Raw genomic sequence first — 22,882 nt, 5'->3', positions numbered from 1 at the left:
CCCCAGCATCATGAAGCCAAGAATACCTGAGAGAGTTGGGGGCTGAGAGACAATAGCTTAAAAACTGGCACAACCAGGCAATCTTACTTTCATTATGGCCTTTTCACTCTCCACTCTCCTAGATGACAGTTTCACTCTTGCTCCTCTTGTTTGACATCACTAATACCTCCTCTTTCATTGTCACACTCAGTTAATAACCTTGCTTCCTACTTCACTTAGAAGAATGAAGCAATCAGAAGAAAATGCCAGATTGCCTCCATCATACCTAGCCATCTACCAGCAGAATTCTGTTATTGTAAAAGCTCTGTGTTGTACATAAATACCCCCATCTAGAACCAGGTACATGACCTGTGCATAGATTCCATCATTTCTTGCTTCCTCGTGTATACCACTCCAGCAATTCTCTCCTCTCTTGTGAGTTGGTGGCAGTTAATACCCATCAGAAACCCATGTGTTTCTCTATATTTCCCAGCTTCCCTTCAGTTAGGTTAGGGCTATGTGATTAATTTTGCTCAATGGCCTCCAAGCAGAAGTGAAAAGCATCCATTTTAAAAGGCACTGTAACAAATTTAAGATGTGGTTTCCCTTCTTTTCTCTCTTCCTTTGCTATCTCAGAGGCTAAAGAATGTTCCAGATGGTGCAATTACAAGATGGATGGGCCTTCATTATTATGAACACCTGTGTAATTGTGTGGCCCTCACAAGATAATGACTTTTGTAACTGCAGCCCAGACTTCTCTCCTGGATGAAAATACTATTTTTGTAACTCTAGCCCACATTCATATAAACAACTGCCTATTTGACATCTTTATGTGCTTGTTTAATAACTCAACTTGCCCAATACCAAATTCCTAATCCTGCCCCATCTTATAGGCATCCTCCCCTCTAATCTTTCTTGGCTCTACTTCTAAGATCTATTCCAGCACTAACAGTCCAAGCCTAACACCAACATTCACATCATTGCCCAATATTTACCACTGGACAATGCAGAAACTGTCACCTCAGTAATGAGAGAAGGAAAGTAAAGTGAAATACCAAGTTCTGGAATAAACAGGAAAATTTCATCAGGAAATATAAATTACTCCATGATTTGCTTACCCTGAAAAGTATCTTTATGAAATATAGTTTTCAAGGGAGAAGCAATGCAGGTGTGTTGACTTCCTAAAGTTGATGCCTACCATACCAGTATTGAGTTTTTTCAGGACCCTTAGGGTTTAGCAATTCAGTAATATTTTAATTCCAAATATTAATAAAACTCTTCTAGACAAATACAAACTTACCTAAAGCAATATTCTACTCCCTGCTGTTGTTTTGACTTGCAGTTGATTGATGAATACATTAATTGAATTAATGAATTAAAAGTCTCAGGGTATAGGATTTGAGAGGTTTTTTTTTTTTTTCCAAAATCTATATATTGTAATATTTCTACTATTGTGCAAATGTTTATTCTCGGGCAAAAAGAATTCTTTCGTTGAAGGTTAAGTGGTAAATTCCACAGTGTTTAAGAGCTACCAAGATGAAGGGGGAAGAGGAGGCGGAGGAGCAGAAAGAGGAAAAGGAGGAGGAGAAGAAAAAGAATAAAAATAATTGTGTATTCTCATCAGCTATGTTTGATCACAGTGCTTCCCTCAGAACTTTCTTAACTTTCTTATTAGAACATGAAAAATAATCTAATCTAAGATCCTGCAAGATCATCTCTACAGCTTTATCTTTATAAAGGATTGGAAGTTGAATGGAAAGGGAATCTGCTTCTTGTTTATGAATTCAGAGCTTATTGAGCCAGGGAAATCTACTCTCCTTTCCCCATCCAAGTTGATACAAGGTGCTGAACTTTATGAGTAGGTGGAAACCAGAAAAAAAGGCTTCGTCTTTCTGGGGCATAAATTATTCATAGAAAGTATTGCTGTAAAGAAATGCCAACACAGGGTATTCTTATTTCCCTGACCATGGACTTCTGCCATGTCAGAGGCAATTTTGGAGTGGAGAATAAGGCAATGACAGAAATTCTTGTTCATCAATCTCACGTATATGCCCAATAAAATCCCCTATTCATCTCTATAAAAATGGAGGAGGAGTTAGAAACAAACCAGGGCATTGGTTCATTAAATCTCTACTGATTCCCATTTGAAGAACACAATTTAACTTCAAAGGAGACCCTAAAATCGCATCTGATCCTAATTCCATTGTACAGGTTAACTCACCATGGTTTACAATATCTTCAGTACAGCTGGTGCCCTTTCTTCTTCTGCAATATCCCAAAATACTCCTAAACTCAACAGATTCAGCGAAATAATGTTTGATAGTACTGTTGGACTGTGTATAACAACCATAGGGTTTTAATGGCTGTAAATAGGATAATTATGTTTTTGACAAATGGGTATCCCTTTGAAGAAAGGATAGGGCAATTATAATGATACATTGTCTCCAGGACTTGATTGACACTCCTGAAAGGGGTGCAATTCAGCTTAACATCTCTCATCACTTCCTGGCTTTATGGTTGAAGAAGCACAAGTTTGTTTTTCACAACTGTCAAGGGATCCTGCCACATCTGACCACCATCTTCTTCCCCCATTGGGGTTTTATGCCCATAATTTCAAAAGCACTCCTGATTCTAACACATTATCTCTAGACAAGTATGTTCCCCAAATGAGTTACTTCTTCCAATAAACGACTGAGAGTGAAAAATGTATTCTCATTACAGTCCTCATTGGTGTCATGAAAAACATGTTCTGCCATGATTTTGGTGACAAAAAGATGATGACTTAACCCAAACTCTCTCTTTCTTGATTTTATTTTAAACAACACACACAAACATTTTAAAATAGAATTTAAACAGGTGCCCAGTAACAGAATGACAAACGTTAAGTGTGAAATCAGAAAGTTAAAAAACTAAACCGCAGATGGTCACCTTTTTATTTTTTTTAACATCCGCCTGCGCTGGACTGTTAAGTGGCCTCATCACTGTCAAGCCAGGCAGGATTTGTAAAACTTGGGATATGGGTATTCAAAGATGACATTTGCTTGGTGCCTTTAATGATTTCTGTAATTAGTCATTTAAACAGATTGCCCTGTGATCCAAAACAGGGAATACAGAGAGATGAGCTGAGAAAATCATTTCCTGGAGGCACTTTAGAGCTAATTGTGGAAAATGAGGCTTGTCTCTTTGCAAGACTCTCTGGATCATATTTCACTGGGTGGGGATGGAGCTGGAGAGCAACATTCTCCAGGAATCGATAAAATGTATATGCCTGGGAGGTGTTTTACTTTTTGACACTACGGTGCTAAAAGACTTTGTCAGGTCACAAAATTTAACAGATATTAAGTGATCCAAATTTGCCCCTGGCAATTTAGAAACCAGAGAAGGAAATGCACCTGGTCAGAGAAAGTTGAGGCTACATGACAGAGAAAAGCCAAGGACATGGTATTTCACAGGAATAGGGTAAGACTTGGGAGACCTATGACTTTGCCTTCATCGCACTGGACAGTTGTACTTTTTGTTAATAAATGTCCTTGGAGTGACAATTCTGCTCTTCAAAGATAAAGTGGAAGCTTTCAGAGAGAGTCAGAAAGGGATTCGACTATTTTAATTAATTCATCACTCTCACAAGGTAACAGCCTCTCAGTAAATGCCTTTATCCCAGCAAGCCTCCATTGCTTCCTCAGAGAAACAGCTGTTTAATTCTCACCAATAATTTTGCCACTGTCTTGTGGGAACTGTGTTGATAACTCAAAATTTCTCAAAAGTTTAGATGATTTAAAATTCTGTGCCCACTCATGTTTGTACATAATAAAAAATAACAGTTAACATGTACTGAATGCTAACTACATGCTATGCACAGCTCCAACCTTTTAAAGTGTCCTAATTTATTAAACTCTCACACATTTGAATAGGGAGGTTTTCCTGATCAGGAAATAGAGGATCAGAGCACTTAAGTAACTAGCTCGAGGTCACAGAGCTAATAAAGGGAAGAACTAAGATTCAAACTCAGGCAATCTAGCTTGAGAACTGATGCTTAATGTGTAAACATCCTTTCTTTCATGTCCTTCAACATTCCCATTTCACATCTGTAACCAAACATATGGAAGGCATACATTTCTTTTATGGGTCTTAACATCACCATAGAGCCCTAGATAAATCTTAAGTGGGTGCTGGATGACGGTAAAGCATATTAAAAATGGAGGGTGGTGGTAAAGTTGACCTGATTTCACCACTCAGAAGAATAGAGTGTTGCTTTGAAAGACATAAAAGGAATGTAGATGACAGGTTGATGAGTGCAGCAAACCACCATGGCATGTGTATACCTATGTAACAAACCTACATGTTCTGCACATGTACCCCAGAACTTGAAGTATAATAATACTAAAAAAAGAACAGACATAGAAGATCATTAACGTCTTGATAGCTGGAGAGGATACAACACCATGAAGTAAAAGAATTCAACTACATTATTCCACTTACTTCTGGTGGCCTGGAGTTCTAACCACACTGGGGAAATGGTAATGGGAGTCAGAACTTCAGAACTGATGGATGGTGGATAAAGCCCCTGAGTAGCATCTGTTTTTTCATCTCAAAATCCTTAAAATCTCTGTTGTAGATTGCCTTGCATTTTGCCACATAAACATCTACTGTTCAGAGTTTTCAGTCTAGCTCACTAAAAAAGCAGAATTTCAGGGAAACAGCAGAAGCACCCTGCGGCCATGGGACAGTTCCTTTGGTTGACACACAAATCTCCCTCCCTAATGATTACCTGACATTCAGTGAATTTCTGACATAAAATCAAATCTAAACATGGTTTTCAAAAGGAAGCAGAAGCAAAGAATTATACTAAAACTTGTGTGTTTGCCAAGTCACCTAGTCTTTAGGGTGTCCTATGCAAAATATGGAAAAGCAAAACCATTCAGTGGTCCTTGAGACAGGAAAAATGATTTGGCATAAACCATTCTTTCCATTTTGAGACTCTGATGTGGCAGGAGACATTGGGAACCTGAGGGGCTCTAATCCTGGTTGCCTAAACGTGCTCATTGAGGTGGGGGATGAGTATATTTGTCTCAACTGAGCAGGGAAAGCTCAGCAGAATGCTAAGTAGCTATTTCAGTGGTGCTGATTGATTTGCAGAGATGGCACAGATGTGACCTTCTCAGTCAAAGTCAATGTTTTCTTGGTCCTCAAATTTCAGAAAAAAATACAAATATAAATGATAAATAATGACAAGGCCCAGATACAGTCTCAGAGTCATTGCCTCAACAATTATTAATGCCTGCTAGGTTTCTAGTACCCTGCTAGAGACTGACAACAGCATAAAAATCATCTAAGACCTATCTCCTGTTCTCTACAATATTCATAACCATAAAGTTGCAAAAAGTATGTAGTTTTAAAAATCACAGCGTGGAGAGTTTTCTTTGCATCACGTATTTTGCTCTTTCAACTAAAAGCTAACAGACAAACGTAAGTGTGCCTTGTGCCTAGTCTTCCTTTTGTCTAGAATGCCTTCTCTTCTTCATCTGCCTGGAGAACCTCCATATGTAATTCAAAGTCCAACAGGGTTGTCACCTCAGTGACATAAAACCTCACTGGCCATGCCCATCCAGCAATATCTATTGCTTTCCTTTTATACACCACTATATCACTGCAATTCAAGATATTACTGGAGCTGCCTGTGTATGTGTCTAGGTGTCCCGCTCAATGACCTCCTGTGGTTGACAATCTTCTAGACTATGGCTCATCTTTAGAAGCATCTCTGGGTAACTTTTAAAAATGCAGAAGTCCAGGTTCCAAACCAAACCCATTGACATAGGATTTCCAGAATGTTGGCCTGCACATCTTTAGTTTACTCTCCACAGATAGTGTTGAGTTGCTACCATGACATAGAAGCACTTGCTGCATCTGATTCCTCTTTTTATAGTTCCAATGCTAAGCCCAATGTCTAGTACAAAGCAGTGCTCAGATCATGCTCGTGGACTGAATGAATCGGTTGCATCTGCTTTATTCCTTCTTGCAGGTAAATATCTAAATTATCTGTATCAACAACTTGGTGGGGTCAACTCGAATGTTTTTGTCGGCTGTTCTTGAAGACTGCTGGGTCTTTACAACCACATTCTTTGGCTGGTGCCAGTGTTAAAGCACTCTGGTAGGTGAAAATACTTTCTTTTGAACAGTGATTACATAAAGTTTTGAAATAAACAAGTTAGAATTTAGAAATGGGGGATTTATTGTCAAAATGTGACAAGTAAATAAAAATTAGTTGTAAGTGCCTCTCTGTATATTCATATATATTTCCAATTCAGAGTAGAAAAAAAAATCACATTACAGCTTGGTGAGAGAACCAAGTTCTAATGGGGTGTAAGCATACAGAGTCATTTTATTCCTGAGTTGGCTCTCATTATTTTTTGTTTCTCATGTTTTGGGAAAATTTTGTGACTATTTGTCCCTTCCACTGATTTCTAGTAAGACTTTCCTGAGTTCAAATTTACCTACGTGTCCTCAAGATGCATTATTGGGAGGGAGATGAATTTTGTTATTGCTGATAGTTATAAACAGCTGTTATTTCGGCTCCACTCAGGAATAATCTATATACACATTCCTGTAATTGAACACAGCTACTGATCAGTATATAATCCAATTGATTGATGGATCTCAGTGCCTCTTCCTTCATGGTGAATGGAGCTAGCTAACTAGATAAAATGTGCATTGCACCATGACATGAATTGCTTCCTTTGGTTCCTTATTTTCTATGATGCAGAAACTACATAGCAGCATGTTTGAAGGTGGCCTGTCAAATTTGGGAGGCTGACAGTGTGACTGAGCTAGTTACGGGGGTCTTCACAGAAAAGGCAGTCTGGATCCTGGTCGACTGGAGATTCCATCTGAATGGTGAGTGAGTACACCGTAAAGCTTTTGCTGAGGGCTCTAGCAATTTCTCTCCGAACCACTTGGCTGTCCCGGCTGGCTGCTGTTGATAAAGAACCACAGGGAGATTAGCGCTGATTGCACACGCTTGGGTGACTGCTGTGACTCCAACTTCAAGTACTTTGTCTTTGACCTCCTGGGGCAGGGCAGAGGCAGGGCACTCAGAGGAAGCTGTGTTGGCGCTGATAATCAGCTACACTCACACAGACAAGGCAGGGGAAACTCTAGTGCAGGAAAGTGCCCTGTCGCTATGGGAACTCTCTGTCCACTGTTATCTCTGGAGTCTGGCATTCCTAGGAGCTTAGTATGGAAGGGGAGACAAGCCCTGGAAAAGCCAAGACAGAACTATTATTTCTTATACAGCCCTGCTCACCAGCTCCCAGGGATCTCTGGGTTGCAGGCCTTGTATGTAATCAGAATTTATATCAAGGATAGTGACAGGAACCAAGAAGCGTTTAGAGCTCCCCACAGACCTTTCTTAGAGCAGCAACCCTCACTGCCGTATTTTTTTCCTGTCCCAAATGCTATCAGCAGGCTGTAAAGTCCCCTCCATAGCAACCTGAGTGTTTACTAGATTCTTCCATTTGCAGTGAAATATTGGCATAGTGAATGCTGTAAATTCCCTGAAGTCAGACCTGAGCCCCATCGAGAAGATGAGGATGCCTGAGAAAGCACAGTTTTCAAATGACTGTCACTAGTGTTCCTGTCCACTGCCCCTAAGTAACTTCTTGAGTCATTTTTTAGCAGCCTAATGTATCATCCTTGGCCTGAGCTTTCTCTTGAGGCAGTACATGCTCTCTCACTACCTAGTCTCCCAGCTCTAGGACATATCAGAGACAAAATTAACTTCTTGAAAAGGTAATTTTTAGTATAAACCTAGTATTATAAGAATTTTCTCACATGGCTACAGAATTTCTAACCACACAGTATGGGACCTGCCATAATTCCTATTAGCACATCCATTCGCTTGTTAGAAAGTGAAGAGTGGGGCCTGTGTCTCTTTCATCTTCCTATTTTCAGTGCTAGGAAAAACATCATATATAGAGGAGATACTCAATTAAGATTAAGTTTTTAATTCATTCCTATTATTTGACTGATAGGACACCAAGCCAAACAGAAGAAGTTGAATTGTCAGAGTCCAAGGCCTTGAAATGGGGTTGCATTTTAGCCCTTTGCTCTGTCTGTCCTCGGCCTTCTGTAGTCAGCCCCAACAATGTCATGGGTATCATTGTTGCTATGACAACATCAATAAGTGGGCTGGTTTCAAAGGCCCTTGGTAATGGAAAACACTTTATAGTGTTTTGACAAGCAACAGACAATAAGGGCAGCTCTACAAAAAGGAGGGAAATTACTGACTTTACAGGACAAGGACTGAATTTTTTTCCAGGGTGTTTACAAAACTCACTGACCTGTAGCAACATGAGCTGAGAGAATTACTTGATTCATTGTTAGAGACCAGATGTGCAGGCTGTGCACAGACACCACCCCGTCGACTGCTAAAATAAGCTCTTTCACACCATTGTAATTCAGGCTCTTTGGCACACCTGACAAAAGGTAAGAGATGGAGGCTGTAGTTATTCAACTAAATACAGTTCATGGAATTACCTAAACAAGCTGCAAAGTCTTCACCCAAATTTCAATGTGCTTATCCCTTTGCTGGTTTCTTACTTCAAATGTTTACAAAGAAGATTTACCTGACTACTTCAAGGTTTACCATCAACCAAAAGTTCCCACTCAGAATACTTGCAGAATTTACTATGCAATAACCAACAACGGTAATTATCCTTAGTTTTTATGGTATACTATAACTGTGCCTTTTCCAACTATCTTTATATACACTCTGGAAAGTAACATGAATAACATGAAATTTGGTATCAAATAATCATGGGTTAGCATGCTGATGACAACTATTGTGAATTTACCCAAATCCCAGAACTTCTCTGATCCTCAGCACATTTGTAGTAAAATACGGTTGATAAGAACAACACATAGATCACAGAACTCTTTGAGGAGCAATTCAGAAAATATCTAAACATTATGAATGGCAATGTTGTACAAAGATTAGTTACCCAACAGGTCATTTAGTGAACTGTGCTAATAGAAGATCCTAACATTGTATAATACCATCTTATTTCTTTTGTAAGTTTTCCATTATTTTAGCTATGTTGGAGGATGTTGTATAAGAGATGTCTAAGTACAGCCCTTTTTTAGCCTCTACTTCAGTTATGTACAAGCAACACAAACACCTGGGGTGTTTATTAAAAATAAATGTACCACGACTCCATTCCAGACCTAAAAGGAAATTTCTATGGATGAAGCTCCAAAATCTAGAGTCTTTCGGAGTGGTTTTCAACCTTGGATGCACATTAGTATTACCAGAGGAGATTTTAGAAATCCTGATGACTAAGTTATAATCCAAGACCAATTAAATCAGAATCTCTCTGGATAAGGCCCAACATCAATGCTCATTTGGTGATTCTATCAGGCAGCCGAGATTGAACCACTGCACTAACATTCATGAGCCACTGAGCAGCTCTGCTTTGCAGTGGTTCTCTAGCCTGACTACATGTTTTTAAAAATACCAAAGCCAGCCCCAACCCCAGACAATTAAATCAGAATCTCTGGGTGATATAGTTTGCATATTTGTCCTTGCCAGTGTCTCATGTTAAGTTGTAATCCCCAATGCTGGAGATGGGGCCTGGTGGGAGGTGTTTGCGTCATGGTGCCAGATCCCTCATGGCTTGGTGCTGTCTTTGGGATGACGAGTGAATTCTTGCAAGATTTGGTCATTTAAAAGTGTGTGGCACCTCCCTGCCCTTGCTCCATTCTCATCATGTGACGTGCCTGCTTCCCCTTTGCCTTTTGCCACTATTGGAAGCTTCTTGAGGCCTCCCCAGAAGCAAATGCCACCATGCTTCCTGTATAGCCTACAGAACCATGAGCCAGTTAAACTTATTTTCTTTAGAAATTATCCAGTCTTTATAGCAATGTGAGAACAGCCTAATACACTGGGTATGGGAAGCCTGGGCATAAGTATTTTTTAAAAGCTTCCCAGAGGATGATAATGAGCAACTAGAGCTGAGAACCATCTACTTAAAGAAATAGGGAACGCTTAACCCTCCTTTTGAAAAATTTAACCCATTTATGCCTGAGGTTGCAATTTTTTGAATTTTTGTAATCAGACCTTGGCAATGACCTTAAGCAGTAGGATATAAATAACTCCCACATGCTTAGCATTCCACTAATGGAACACTAGGCATAAATAGGCTAAGAACCTTGTTTATGGAGCATTTCTTCCTTGAAGTTAACTCAAAATTCTCTACAGCATAAGCGGAGTGTTTGATCCTACCTAATATTGTTTGGGGAAGTAACAAAGAGCTGGTCATTATGCTGTTTTACTCTATGAGTGGCAAGAGACCTAGGCTCCTAGAAGCAGATGAAAGGAGTTCTTGTCTCAAATTAGCCATGCAATGTGAATAAAGTCATGGGTAAAACTGTTTTAATAATAACAAACTTTTATTGAGGGCCCACTATGTGTAAAGTTTGTGCAAAGTACTTCATTTATAGCAATTATCTCATTTAATAGTCCTAAAAACTTTAGAAGCTAGTTATTAAGGTTACAATTCTTATTTAACTAGAGGAGAGGAAATTGGGGTCAGTTAGATTAAGGAACATTGCTAAGGCCACAAAGAGAAGTGGCAGAATCAGGGATATCAGATCCCAACGTCTGTGCTCTGAGTACAAAGTGTTATGCAAATACTACAGTCTAGGAATTGCAATCGAAACATTGTCTGTTATGCCTAATGTGTGTCATCTCTTTGGGGAATTATCATTTGAAGACCTGCTATCATTCATCTAGGCCCTTTGAAATTAAGTCATGATCCCACTACCCTTTTTTCACTTGTCTCCTTCATCTCATTACTATTATAGAGAACATAGGTCCACCATGACTTATTTTATTATAAGAAATAGTGTTGCCAGGCAAGAGGCATGGCCCTACTGGCCTCAATGCTCTATCACATCCTAGAACTTTCTTTTGCTTGGGGGGAAGTCTGAAAAAAATATTAATGCATCCAGAAAAATATCTAAATTAGTGTTTAATAAATAACTTCCCAGACTTATAAATGTATTTTAAAAACCACTGAACACCATTCATAGTTAAATAACTGCATTTGAAATCAATAAGATACAATATTTCACCTATCAGAGTAGAAAAGAATGAACAGTTTGATAATACTCAGTGGTTGTGATGATGTGAGGAAAGGGACATTTTCATATGCTGTTGGGGGGAAGGAAATTGATACTATATCTTTGGTAGAAATGGTAGTATCTATCAAATTCTGAAATGCATGTGATATAGTTTGACTGTGTCCCCACCCAAATCTCACCTTTAACTGTAATAATCCCCACATGTCAAGGGTGGGGCCAGGTAAAGATAATTGAATCATGAGGGCAGTTCCCCCATACTGTTCTCCTGGTAGTGAATAAGTCTCATAGATCTAATGGTTTTACAAATGGGAGTTCTTCTGCAAAAGCTTTCTTGCCTGCTGCCATGTAAGGTGTGATTGTGCTCCTCTTTTGCCTTCTGCCATGATTGTGAAGCCTCCCCAGCCATGTGAAACTGTGAGTCCATTAAACCTCTTGTTCTTTATAATTACCCAGTCTCAGGTATGTCTTTATGAGCAGTGCAAAAACAAACTAATACAGCATGTAAGTTTTGAAACAGCAATATCACTTCTAGGAATTATTCCACAGATATTCAAGTGCTAAAAAAATATATATCCAAGGATGATAATTACATCATTGTTTAGTATGTCCATCACAAGCAAGTCCTTCCATGCTGTGGAGTAATGACAGCTGTGAAGGATGGGGGATATCTATGTATGTGCTAATATAAAAGATATAACTTTTATATTAGCATATAATAACTTATATTAACATATATTAACATATATAAGCATATATTAACATATATATACATATAATAACTATGTGCTAATATAAAAGATCTCCAAGTGAAAAATGTCAGGTGCAGAGAAAAATGTGAATCAATATGTAATCCCATTTTTATAAAAAAAGGCACACACATACATCACATACACATATACATATACGTGTGTGTGTGTATATATATGCAAATGCACAAATATCTTTGGAAAGATAAATGTCAACTTATTAATAGGTATTATCCCTGAAGAATAGGACTAAGAAGTCAAAGATGGAAATATAAGGAGACTTTTTAAAATTATTGCATACTTTTCTGTATTATTTTTAAATTTTACTAAGTACTATACTAACATAATTTGAAAACCTGAGGTAAAAAGTAAGTGTCTTCCAGAAAGGAGTTATCTGCCAGTTTCTATAATTAGCTGACGTAGACCAGTCGCTGCACTTTTCCTGAAGTAAAATAAGGAAGATAATCACCAAGGAAGAGCTATAGTGAGACACACAAAAAAAGTGGAATATAACTCATTTCAAATTGTACACCAACTTGTCTTTTATCTTTCTTTAAGTCAATAACTTCCATAATAGCAACAACAGCTGCGGCTCAGCACTTGGTGCTCAGGAAAGAAAATGGATGCTTCTGTGGCTTGACAAACCAAATATTAGAGCCAGAAAATTCACTGTTACTCTGTGACATTTGACTCCATTATCCATTTCACTGTTGTCAACACTATCATCTTTCAACAATTGTAGTGACCACCAAGAACAAACCTTTAAATGTATACTTAGCAGTGAACGCTAATGAAATGTGAGCTGTCACTAAAGGCAATTGCACTCTGAGACCAGATCTACCTTATATCAAAATGTGCTGGACAAAAAAAAAAAAAAAAAAAAATCAGCTACTGTCTGGATATTTCAATCATCCAGATATTTGATATGATGCAAACTTACAGCTCTGGCTGAATTTTACAGGTGCCATTCCCAGGGCCAGCATGTGGGAATCCCGTCAGTGGTACGAAAAGATTAGTCCAGTGGTTCCTGAAATGTTGTCCTGGGACCAGCAGCACCAGCATCTTGTTAGAAATTCAAATTCTTGCCCCTCCTACTCCCCAATAAGATATACTGACTTAAGAATTGTGGGAGTGGGTTCAGATATCTGTGTTTTAATAAACCCTCCAGATGATTCTCATGCCACTAAAGTTTGAGAACTGCTGGGTTAGTCTAATAAGGGTTTTAGGCAAGTCCTTCATAATACCTATTTTCCTGGAATGTGGGATGGAAAGTAGTATCATTTGTTAATTACAAATGGTCAATGTAGCAATGATAAATCACCTTCTAAATATAATTGAGTACCTTGGGTCTCCAATAAACCTTATTTTTAAATTTTAAGCAGTTTTAAGTTGACGTAATGATTGTACATATGTATAGGACACACAGTGCTATTGCCATACAGATAATGCATAGTGATCAGATGAGGGTGATTAGCAAATTCATCATGTCATACATTTATTATTTCATTGTGTTGGGAGCATTCAATATCTTCCTTCTAGCTATTTGAAACTATATATTATTATTAACTATATTCTTGTCATTCTATAGTGCTATAGAACATAGAGCTTATTCCTCCTATCTCATTGTAATTTTGCATCCTTTAACAACTCTGTCCCTATCCTACTCTTCCCCTTCCCTGCCTCTGTTATCTGTTCTACTTTTTACTTCTATGAGAACATTTTTTTTAGCTTCCACATATGAGCCAAAACATGTGATGTTTAACTTTCATTTCCTGGCTTATTTTACTTAGCATAATGTCCTCCAGTTCCATGCATTTTTCTGCAAATAACAGGATTTCATCATTCTTTTTCATCACTGAATAGTATTCCATTGTGTATATACACTGCATTTTCTTGATCCATTGATCTATTGTTGGACTCCTAGGTTGTACTACCACACTTTCCCTTTGATGCTCCAGTCAAATCTCCTCTGGTTATTTGTTGCCTTGGCCCTTCCTTGTTGGGGGGACTAGCCCCAGCATCTCTAGTCAGCCATCTTGCTGATGTCACTCTCTGACATACTTTAATATTCTAAGATAATGTCAACGGGAGTCAGTAGTTCTCCCATTCCAAGTACCACTGAATAGTTCTTCTGGTGATGAAGATGGATTTATTCTGATCAAGACTCTCTTATCTGGCCTTTCTGAGGCCATGAGCATCTATGGCTGACTAGTGCTATTGCCACAGTCTATAACCAAGAATTGGGAATTTCTCCCTGTGCAGATAAAAATACAGGACAGTGTTTATTTCCACAGTGTAGCTTCATATTTCCTATATTCCAGTCAACACAAAAATGCTAGCCGATAGTTTATATTTACCGAGCTTCCACTGTGTTCTAGCGTAATGCCATTTATTTCATCTAATGGTCTCAACAACACTGTATTGTGGATGTGATACTCCCATTTTTGAGTGGCGAAACTGAAGTTCAGAGGAGGTTACCTGAGGTCTCACAGCTAGAAACTTGCATGACTAGCATTTGAACGGAGGTGGGTCTGATACAAAGACCTTGCTTTTTCAACTGTATGATGTGTCTCTCTGAGCTAACTCTGCCAGTAAAGATGTAGCCTAGAAAGGGCAGAAACCAGTAGTTCTTCAACCATTATATGCTAAAGGAAAAGAAAATCACCAAATTGCAGAATGGGGGAAAGGAGGAAAGGAGGCAGGCAGTAAGCTTTAGGCATAAGGATGGATTTCTTTGCAGTGAGGGTTATTTATGTGATCTGTTCCTGGATAGTTGGAAGACTCAAAGAGCCACACAGAAATTTCACAGGCCCGGGAGAGTAGTCAAGGATAATGATAATGGGGCTGTAAGTGATGAGGTTAATAATGTAAGATCCTACTCGGGCCTAATAGCAGGCCTCAGCAAAGCCTCTGGGACCACTGGCCCCTGCTTCCAGCCACGTTAAGATCTCTAATAAAAGACCCACACCTCTTCTTTGTAGCAGTTCCCACTATTGCATTTCGGTGTAATTTTTTGAATAATCTCTTTCTCCCCTTATTAAAGTATTATCCCCATGAGGACAAAGCTTTTATTTTTTTTTTAATTTTATTTTGTTGAGGTAGGGTCTTACTCTGTCACCCAGACTGGAGTACAGTGGCGCCATCTCGGCTCACTGTAGCCTCTGCCTCCCAACCTCAAGTGATCCTCCCATCTCAGGCTCCTGAGTAGCTGGGACTACAGGCTTGCACCACAATGCCCAGGTAATTTTTTGTATTTTTTGTAGAGATGAGGTTTTCCCATATTGCCCAGGTTGGTCTCAAACTCCCGGATTCAAGCAATCCTTCCACCTCAGCCTCCCAAACTGTAATTCCTGGAATTACAGGCATGAGCCACTGTGCCCAGCCCATATTTCATTTCACTATACTTTATTTTGAGGGATAGGGTCTCACTATGCTGCCCAGGCTGTAGGGCAGTGACTATTCACAGGCACAATCCCACTACTGATCAGCACAAGAGCTTTGACCCACTCTGTTTCTGATCTGTGCCAGTTCACCCTTCCTTAGGCAACCTAGTGGTACCCTGTTCCCAGGAGGCCATATTGATGTTGAACTTAGTGCAGACACCCCTGAACCTCAGAGCACACTACAGCCCAGAACTTCATAAGAGAGCTGTGTTCTGCTCTGCTCATCTCTGTAACTCTAGTTCTGAGCACATTACCTCGCACAGAGTTGGGGCTCAATAAACACTTGCCAAACAAATAAAGGGTCACCCTTGTTTTCTTCTACTCTGAGATACAATTTGAAAAAAAATGTTTAGCTCTAATGCAGCCTAGGAGGTAAATTTATGTAGTTTTTTCTTAGGTCTTTTCCAGGTATATTTAGGGAATAATTTATATTTTTGCAGTATCTCCTCATGGTGTTTATACTTACTGTTTTTACACTGTAAGATATTACATAACAGTTGCTAGAGCAGGAATAGAAGCCAGTTCTTTTTACTTGTTCCCATATGAAAAAAATCAAATGGTCGTTTTCACAAAAATTCCTTATCACTTTAAATTTTTCCCATAATTCAGATTAACAGTGAGCATGCCTTGCAGTCTTTCCCTTTTGTGATTCTAGGGAAGAGAAAACACTGACCCTGGGAGTAATAATAAAATCACTCCTACCTTGCATGAGTAAGATGGAGAAGTCCTTTAAGATAGTGATGGTGCTGGCCAAAACCAGGATGGAAAAGATGAATGTGCAGATTGGGTCGGCTAGTTTATACTCTGGCTAGAAAAAAACAAGGATTTTGGTTAACTGAATTCATACCTCTCTTCCAGAAAGTCTGATTAATAAAATAAGTAAACCTCCCTGTGTCTTTCCTTCTTTGTCACTCATTCACCCTTTTGACATGTGTCATCCAACTCAGAGGCAAGACTTTGTTTTTGAAGACTCAATCCTTCCTTTTAGCTTTAAACTACCAGCAAATAAAGAAGTGAGACTACAAGACATGCTCTCCCCATAATTTAAGAACTAAAAGGAAGAATATTCTTAAGTTTGCTCTCAAGAGCCCTGATTTAACTTCTTGAAGATTAATAAAAGCACAGAGTATGTGATGAAAGTATGCACAGATATGCCCACAAGATCCAATGACGTTTTGTGGCCTTAATTATAATGAGCAGAAGAAAGGATATTACTTGCTCAGAAATTGCATATGGCCAGCATACAGCTGGACTATACCCTTGGTTGACTGGAGTGAGTTTATTTCTTTGCCTCTCAAGTATTGCACATACTCAAGGCTGGCATCTTTGATGCAGTCTTAAGGGTGTGAACCAAAGTGTCATCCTTGCTCAGTCTCCTCACTGGAACCCTTAGCCTCAGGGTGAAATGTCTGCTTTTCTACCCTTGATGAAGTCCTTTGCCACAGAAAAGACTGTGCCCCACTCTCTTTAAGAAATTCAGCATCAACTCAACTTCTGTAAGTGGACCCTCAAACTCCACGTACCCTTATAATTTTGAACCAGTTTTGCCTTAGACTTAAAGCTTTCAGTGATCATTTTGCTCAACTGAATTCAGATATTTTTGTAATTTTTATTTACATGTTTTCCCTTTTTCAGGAAAAGCTGTGAGTCTCTGCAAATTAGACAATTGTGATGCAAACAGACAGAGCTAAATGTTCTTCTCCATTCTGTGCCTGCTAACCCATCTCTCTTATCAGTATTACCAGGTAGAGATCTGTAGTGGATATTTATTTATTTAGGGTCAGAGGCTTACCGGGGAGTCTTTCCCACTTTTTATTAGCACTTTGGCTTTTGGGAGAGAAGCTACTTCTCTCCCATTGTGGGCAATACTGGTGGAACAATAAATCAGGTACTCTAACCTCCCTTCAGCCAAGCAGCAGACACAAGACACAACCTAGGTCAACTGGACTCCCGTTCACAGAAAGATCATTCTTCGGAAGTGACAAAAACAGAAAAAAAAACTTGCTGAGACACATTTATTTCAGTGTGGTGTCTCGGACAGAAGTTGGATCGTTTCTAAAATCTAGATATCAAAATTTGCCCTTATTTCTACTTTGACGTCTGTCTAGGAGCACAACACAGTAAATTTCAGCCAATAAATATACTTTTTGCTAAAGTGAGCCAGAGATGTTCCCTATTGCTTATAATCCAAGAACCTGAAGGTATTCAGTTTTGTTGCTGTTCATCTAAACACCATAGTTGAGGGTTTGTTTGCTTGCTTTAGCTTTGCAAAGTAGTTTGTATAGGTAAACAGAGGATGCCCATTCTCTTTAAGTTAATGTTGGAACTTCTATACTACCTAATCTACGTAAGTACTATGATGGTGGGTAAACTCAAACTCACCTTAAAGTAGATAATAAGTGCACTAATTAGCACACTGATACTCTGAAATAGATCTCCAAGGGCATGCACAAAAGCAGCTCTGACGCTGGCATTGGCTTGCACTTCCTTGTGATTGTGGCCAAGGCGTCTCTGGTGCAAAACCACAGTTAGTCTGAAAGAGAGAACAATGTTCTTAGCACACATGAGATCAGTTTTCAAAATGTAGGCAGCATAATGAAGGAGCTGACAATAACATGCATTATCCAAAATGATGGATAGTTGAAGTATTTATGCTTTAAAAAGAACTATCTTTGACTAATGTTTAAATACACTTGTCATAACATTTTAATACTTTTATACAAAAACAAACCACAAAGACACACCCAGTTTACTCATTCATCCACCTAATATTTCTCTGTTTCACATTGAAACTGGAAAGCATCACTTCTTAGATGAAAATCAAGCATTTGACAATGAAGGGAGAAAATCTTTATTGAAGGTTGACTGTCAGGCACTGAGCTGACTTAAAATCAAGCCTCATTGGGAGCTTAATTAAAAGTACTGGTTTCACATGCAAAAAACACAGGAAGGGATAAATAAGGGAAAAATAAAATAAGTAGTGAATTTTATTGAGATTTTATTTTACCTTTTATTTTACTTAATTTTGTGCATTTTCAAAAGAATTTGAAATTTGAATGATTTTTTAATGTCCAATGATGAGAATATTGTGCTCATGTATATAAAGCTCTTAATCCAGGAGTAGAAATATATTAATGTATTAAAAATGATCTGGTATGTGTACATATATATATATATATATACACACAATATACTGCAAAGCTGAGCATCTCTTGTCTCAAAGTGATCAATAGCAAATACTACAAACTATGTACATAATTCTGTTTATCTATACCTTTAAGAGGTATTAGACTAAAGGTAAAATCAGAACATTTTCATTGACAGCTCAGTGTTTTGCCTTTCTGAACCTTTTCTAAACATTTTGGAACAAATATTTAAAAACAGCAACATATTGTTCAACATCATGTATTCCATTCTATTTTCAGGTAAAGTGTCTGTTAAATCTCAGGTCATCACCACAAAGTGGAATGACCACTAGGCATCAAGATCTGATCACTACAGAATGTACAGTTTTCAGATGTTCAGTGTTTGGGTAGAAATTCACTCTCAACTAGGAGTTACCATTTAAGGTCCCTTAGACAGCCTGATATGGCTGACAGATCACAGACCGTCATCTGATCTGCCACGTGTGTTCATCACATTGTCATTCATTCTTTTACTCATCTTATTGACAAAAAGAGACGGGATAAAAACGTATGTAGTCACTCATATGCAGACACTTGTAAAATCTTGGGCCATAAAGGTGAGTGAAAACAGATGTGGTCATTCCCCAGTGTAGCTTTAAATGTGCTGGAGAAGGTAAAGTTTAAGCACCCTCCTCCCCTCCACACACACAAGTGGAAAATTCTAATTACAATAAGTCCACCAAGAACTGGTACTATGGGTAATACAACAGAGGAGTCTGATTTAGTTAGAAAGACGTAACAGCTGAGTTGAACTCACAAGCTTAAGCTAGAGTTAAATATGCTGAGGGAGGGAAACGTTTCAGGCAGTGAAAACTTAGCAGGCAATAGCCTTCAGGCTCTATTTATAACCTTCATCCTAGCATCTCTTCACAACTTCTATTGGAACTTTCTGTCCTGATTTTGAGTCCCCAAGGAATAGATTTATTCCTGAATCACGGTTCTGATATCTTTATATTCAAACAATACAGCATCTAGCAGCATTTGAAACCTGTAATCCCAGTTTTTGGAGAAAATATTATAGTCACTCAGCATTCTTATCCATAAATAACTAACTACTCGCACAAAGAAGGCAGAGATTTCCAACCGCCTTGACTTTCTGAGTGTAAAAAGCACCTGCAATGTTAAGGTCAATGTTCAAAAGCAGTTACAAGAAAAAGAAAATTTGGATGATATCCGTTTAGAAAATCAAACCTGATCATTGAGGCCCCAGACTGATGTGATAGTTGGGTAGGTTTGTAGCCTTCATCTTTGTGTAGCATCAAGACAGCCTACATGACATATGACTCTCAGGAAGTTAATACTTGTATTCTTCTTTCTGCCTCAAGACCATATTGTTCTCCTTATGCAAAGCAGACATTATTGACCCGTAGTCAGCAATATGTGTGCTCTGGCATATTTGTCTCCTAGAGGTGATAGATTTACATTGATCTACTCACACTTTTTCTCCCAGTGCCAATGTGAAACACATTTTCAAGTTAACTGGCTGAAGATGGGGATCTAGTCACTGACAGCAGATCAAACACCATTCTTCTAATTATTTAGCTCAGAGATTTTGAGCAATGGCTCACAAACTGAGAGCTGGGTAAGTGAGATGTCAAGGGGCAAGGCTATTAGAATGACCTGAGGACCTTTTTCAAAGTGTACGTGCTCAGCTATTCTTGAATTCCAGAGATGCCATTGTGCCCCCTCTTAAAATCCACTGTTTAAAACTTCATTTTTCGATCACTGTCTTCTCTACCTTCATGTGAAAATCTACCTCAGAGCATATATCAAGTTGCATTGCAAGATAGATAGGCAGATGATAAATAGGCTGAGTTTCCTATTGCTTCTGTAACAAATTACCATGATGTTTTAGCAGCTTAAAACAACACAAACTTATAGTTCTGGAGGTCAGAAGTCTAAAGTGGGTCTCTAGGACTGCATCTTTTCTAGAGGTTCTAGAAGGGAATTCATGTTCTTGTCTTTTCCAGCTTCTAGAGGTCACCTGGCTCCAGTCTGTCTTCTCCATTTTCAACACCAGAAATACAGCATCTTCTCTCCTCTCTGATCTCCTGTTTTCTTCTTATAAGGATGCTTGTCATTATGTGGGCCCACCTGGATAATCCAGGATAATCCCCTATCTTAATATCCTTCATCACATTTGCACAGTTCCTTTTGCCATATGATTTAACATATTCAGAAGTTCCAGGGGTTAGGATGTTTAAATCTTTTTAGGGGAGTGGGTCATTATTCTGTCCACCAACATGATAGCTAGCTAGATCACTAGACAGAGAGATGGATGGATGAAGTTTTAAGTAGAGTTGCCCAGAATTAGACCCTCAAATGGGAAGGAGAAATTTAACTCAAAAAGATCAAAGTCCTGGCCTCAAAACCCCATTGCCTGAGCAATCCAGTAGCTCATTTTAGGAAAGGCAGACTCATTTGTCAAGGGACATATGCTCATCTCCTGTAAGATGATTTAAAACTGCCTAGATAAAGAATGGACCAGCAGGTTGAAACCAAAGGGAGAATTTAACTAACATAGCACAAGGAAGAATTTTCATGCAGTCACAATGCTGCAAAGATAATAGAGGCTGTATTTGAGAGAAATAAATTTCCTTTTATGAGTTCTATTAAAATATATGAAACTAATGACCATTTTATGGAAATGCTGCAAAAGAGGATGCAAAAGTAAAACGGGACTGAAGTAAATACATTTTAGAGTCCCTTCCAACGCAGCCCACTGGGAGGCCATCATCTGCTCACCTCACAGAAATGGAACAGTAGTAAGTCACGCCCCATGTGGAACCATCAACATGCCTGAGAGCAGAATGTAAAGGAGCTCAATTCTAGGCCTGTGAATCTGGATTAAAATCCTGGCTCTGTACTAAACATCACTGGGCTTCAGTTTCCTGATCTATAACATAGGGGTGTTGTGAACATTAAAGTTGGTAATGTATATCCAAACATCCTCACCCTGCCTCCGGCACACCAGAAGCTTTCAAAACATGATCGCTAGCAGAAGCCAGTATTAAAAAACACTTTAGCTTAAACAAAAGCAGTCAACCTTGTTTTCACTCTTAGAGCCATTCAAACAGTCTGTCTGGCCTCTACCATCTTCACAAGTACTGAGTTTTTAAAAAGTCTTTGTCCAGGTAGAGTTACAGGAGAGCCTCACGGGCACTGTGCGGGGACCAGGGGATGACTTACACAATGTTGGCTGCCACTGCGCAGCTGGAAACGATGATCATCACAGTCGCCTGGATCTGGTAATCGGGATACAACAGGCGCTCACACGCCAGGTACACCAGCACGCCAGTCACCACCCAGATGCACAGGATGGAGAGCAGGGCACCAAGGATCTCTAGGAATTCAAACACATACAGAAACCCACACACAGATAACTCCATCACCTACACCCCCAAAAGTCATAAGACTCTTTGCCGCTTCCCCCAAAAAGAGGCTTCACACTAGTTCACTCAGTGATTCACAAAGTAAAAGTCTGAACAGATTTTAAAACTAAGAGAAGGAATGTTAATGTTGCATTCATAAAACACCAGCGTCTGAGTCATTATGCTCCATGTTACTAAGTAATTTCCAGCAAATTTTTAGAACATATTAACTGCTGCCTACCCCCCGCACCCCCCACCCACTCCACCACCCTGCCACCGTTTTCCTTGGGGATCTTAATTTAAACAGGTGCTAAAATGACTGAAACTTATTAGGAGGTAAATTAATGAGACACAGAGAGTAAAATGTGTTTAGAAACTCTTAATTTCACCATAAAACATTTACAACCTGCCAGTGCCAGCACCTTCAATGGAATAAAATAGTGAAAAGGGAAAGCTTCAGAGAGCACTTGAAGAAAATGAGTTTTATTTGCCAATGCAACATATTATAAACACAGAGGTGAGCTCAGAGGCTTACTAACACTCTGACTGCATTTAAGAGTAACAGTAAGGAAAAGAAGCATCAGAACAGAAGTGTTTACATCAATATGTAAAGATAAAATGGTGTTCAATCTGCCCACTGAGGAAAGTGCATTTGCTCACTTAGGAGTTAACACTTCATTCTGACCTTTAATTCAAAACCATAGATAGATTCTAAAAACCCAGAAGGGTCTAGAAACATTCTTTGAGTCCGTGGTCAGGTACAATCCATCATTTAGTCCTTCCCCACTTTAAGCTAATCCCAGAGATTAGCTCCTTTTAAAGCAGAGCAATGTAATATATTATTACCCAGTGTGTGGCAATAATTTCCCAGACTTTAGTCATTTACAGACAACCTTCATAACGTTTTCCAAATCCACATGCTACCTGCCTTATTAACCACTCAATATTTTTTTCAAATAAATTCCCTTTTTACACTTAGCTTCTTCCTAAACAATGTTATCCATGAAATTACATATTTGATG

The 22,882-nt window shown here is 38.9% G+C and overlaps 1 protein-coding gene across 2 annotated transcripts in view; it reads right to left on the bottom strand.

Annotated features, from left to right (window-relative positions):
- Positions 1-2,772: 2,772 nt before the first annotated feature.
- SLC30A8 (solute carrier family 30 member 8) overlaps positions 2,773-22,882 on the bottom strand; it is a 57,536-nt gene continuing 37,426 nt past the window's right edge. For both annotated transcript variants that reach the window (XM_033202950.1, XM_033202951.1), the window contains 5 exons: positions 21,679-21,832; positions 17,687-17,837; positions 16,007-16,112; positions 8,316-8,450; positions 2,773-6,949 (listed from right to left, as the gene is read on the bottom strand). In XM_033202950.1, the coding sequence (XP_033058841.1) occupies positions 6,804-6,949; positions 8,316-8,450; positions 16,007-16,112; positions 17,687-17,837; positions 21,679-21,832 (692 nt within the window). In that variant the 3' untranslated portion in view covers positions 2,773-6,803. The remainder of the gene's footprint in view (positions 6,950-8,315; positions 8,451-16,006; positions 16,113-17,686; positions 17,838-21,678; positions 21,833-22,882) is intronic.

This window comes from Trachypithecus francoisi, unplaced genomic scaffold (genome assembly GCF_009764315.1).
Source record: "Trachypithecus francoisi isolate TF-2019V2 unplaced genomic scaffold, Tfra_2.0 Lachesis_group7, whole genome shotgun sequence".
Classification (NCBI taxonomy): domain Eukaryota; kingdom Metazoa; phylum Chordata; class Mammalia; order Primates; family Cercopithecidae; genus Trachypithecus; species Trachypithecus francoisi.
Note: the sequence above shows the minus strand (reverse complement) of the source record. Positions and strands in the feature narration are given on the sequence as shown.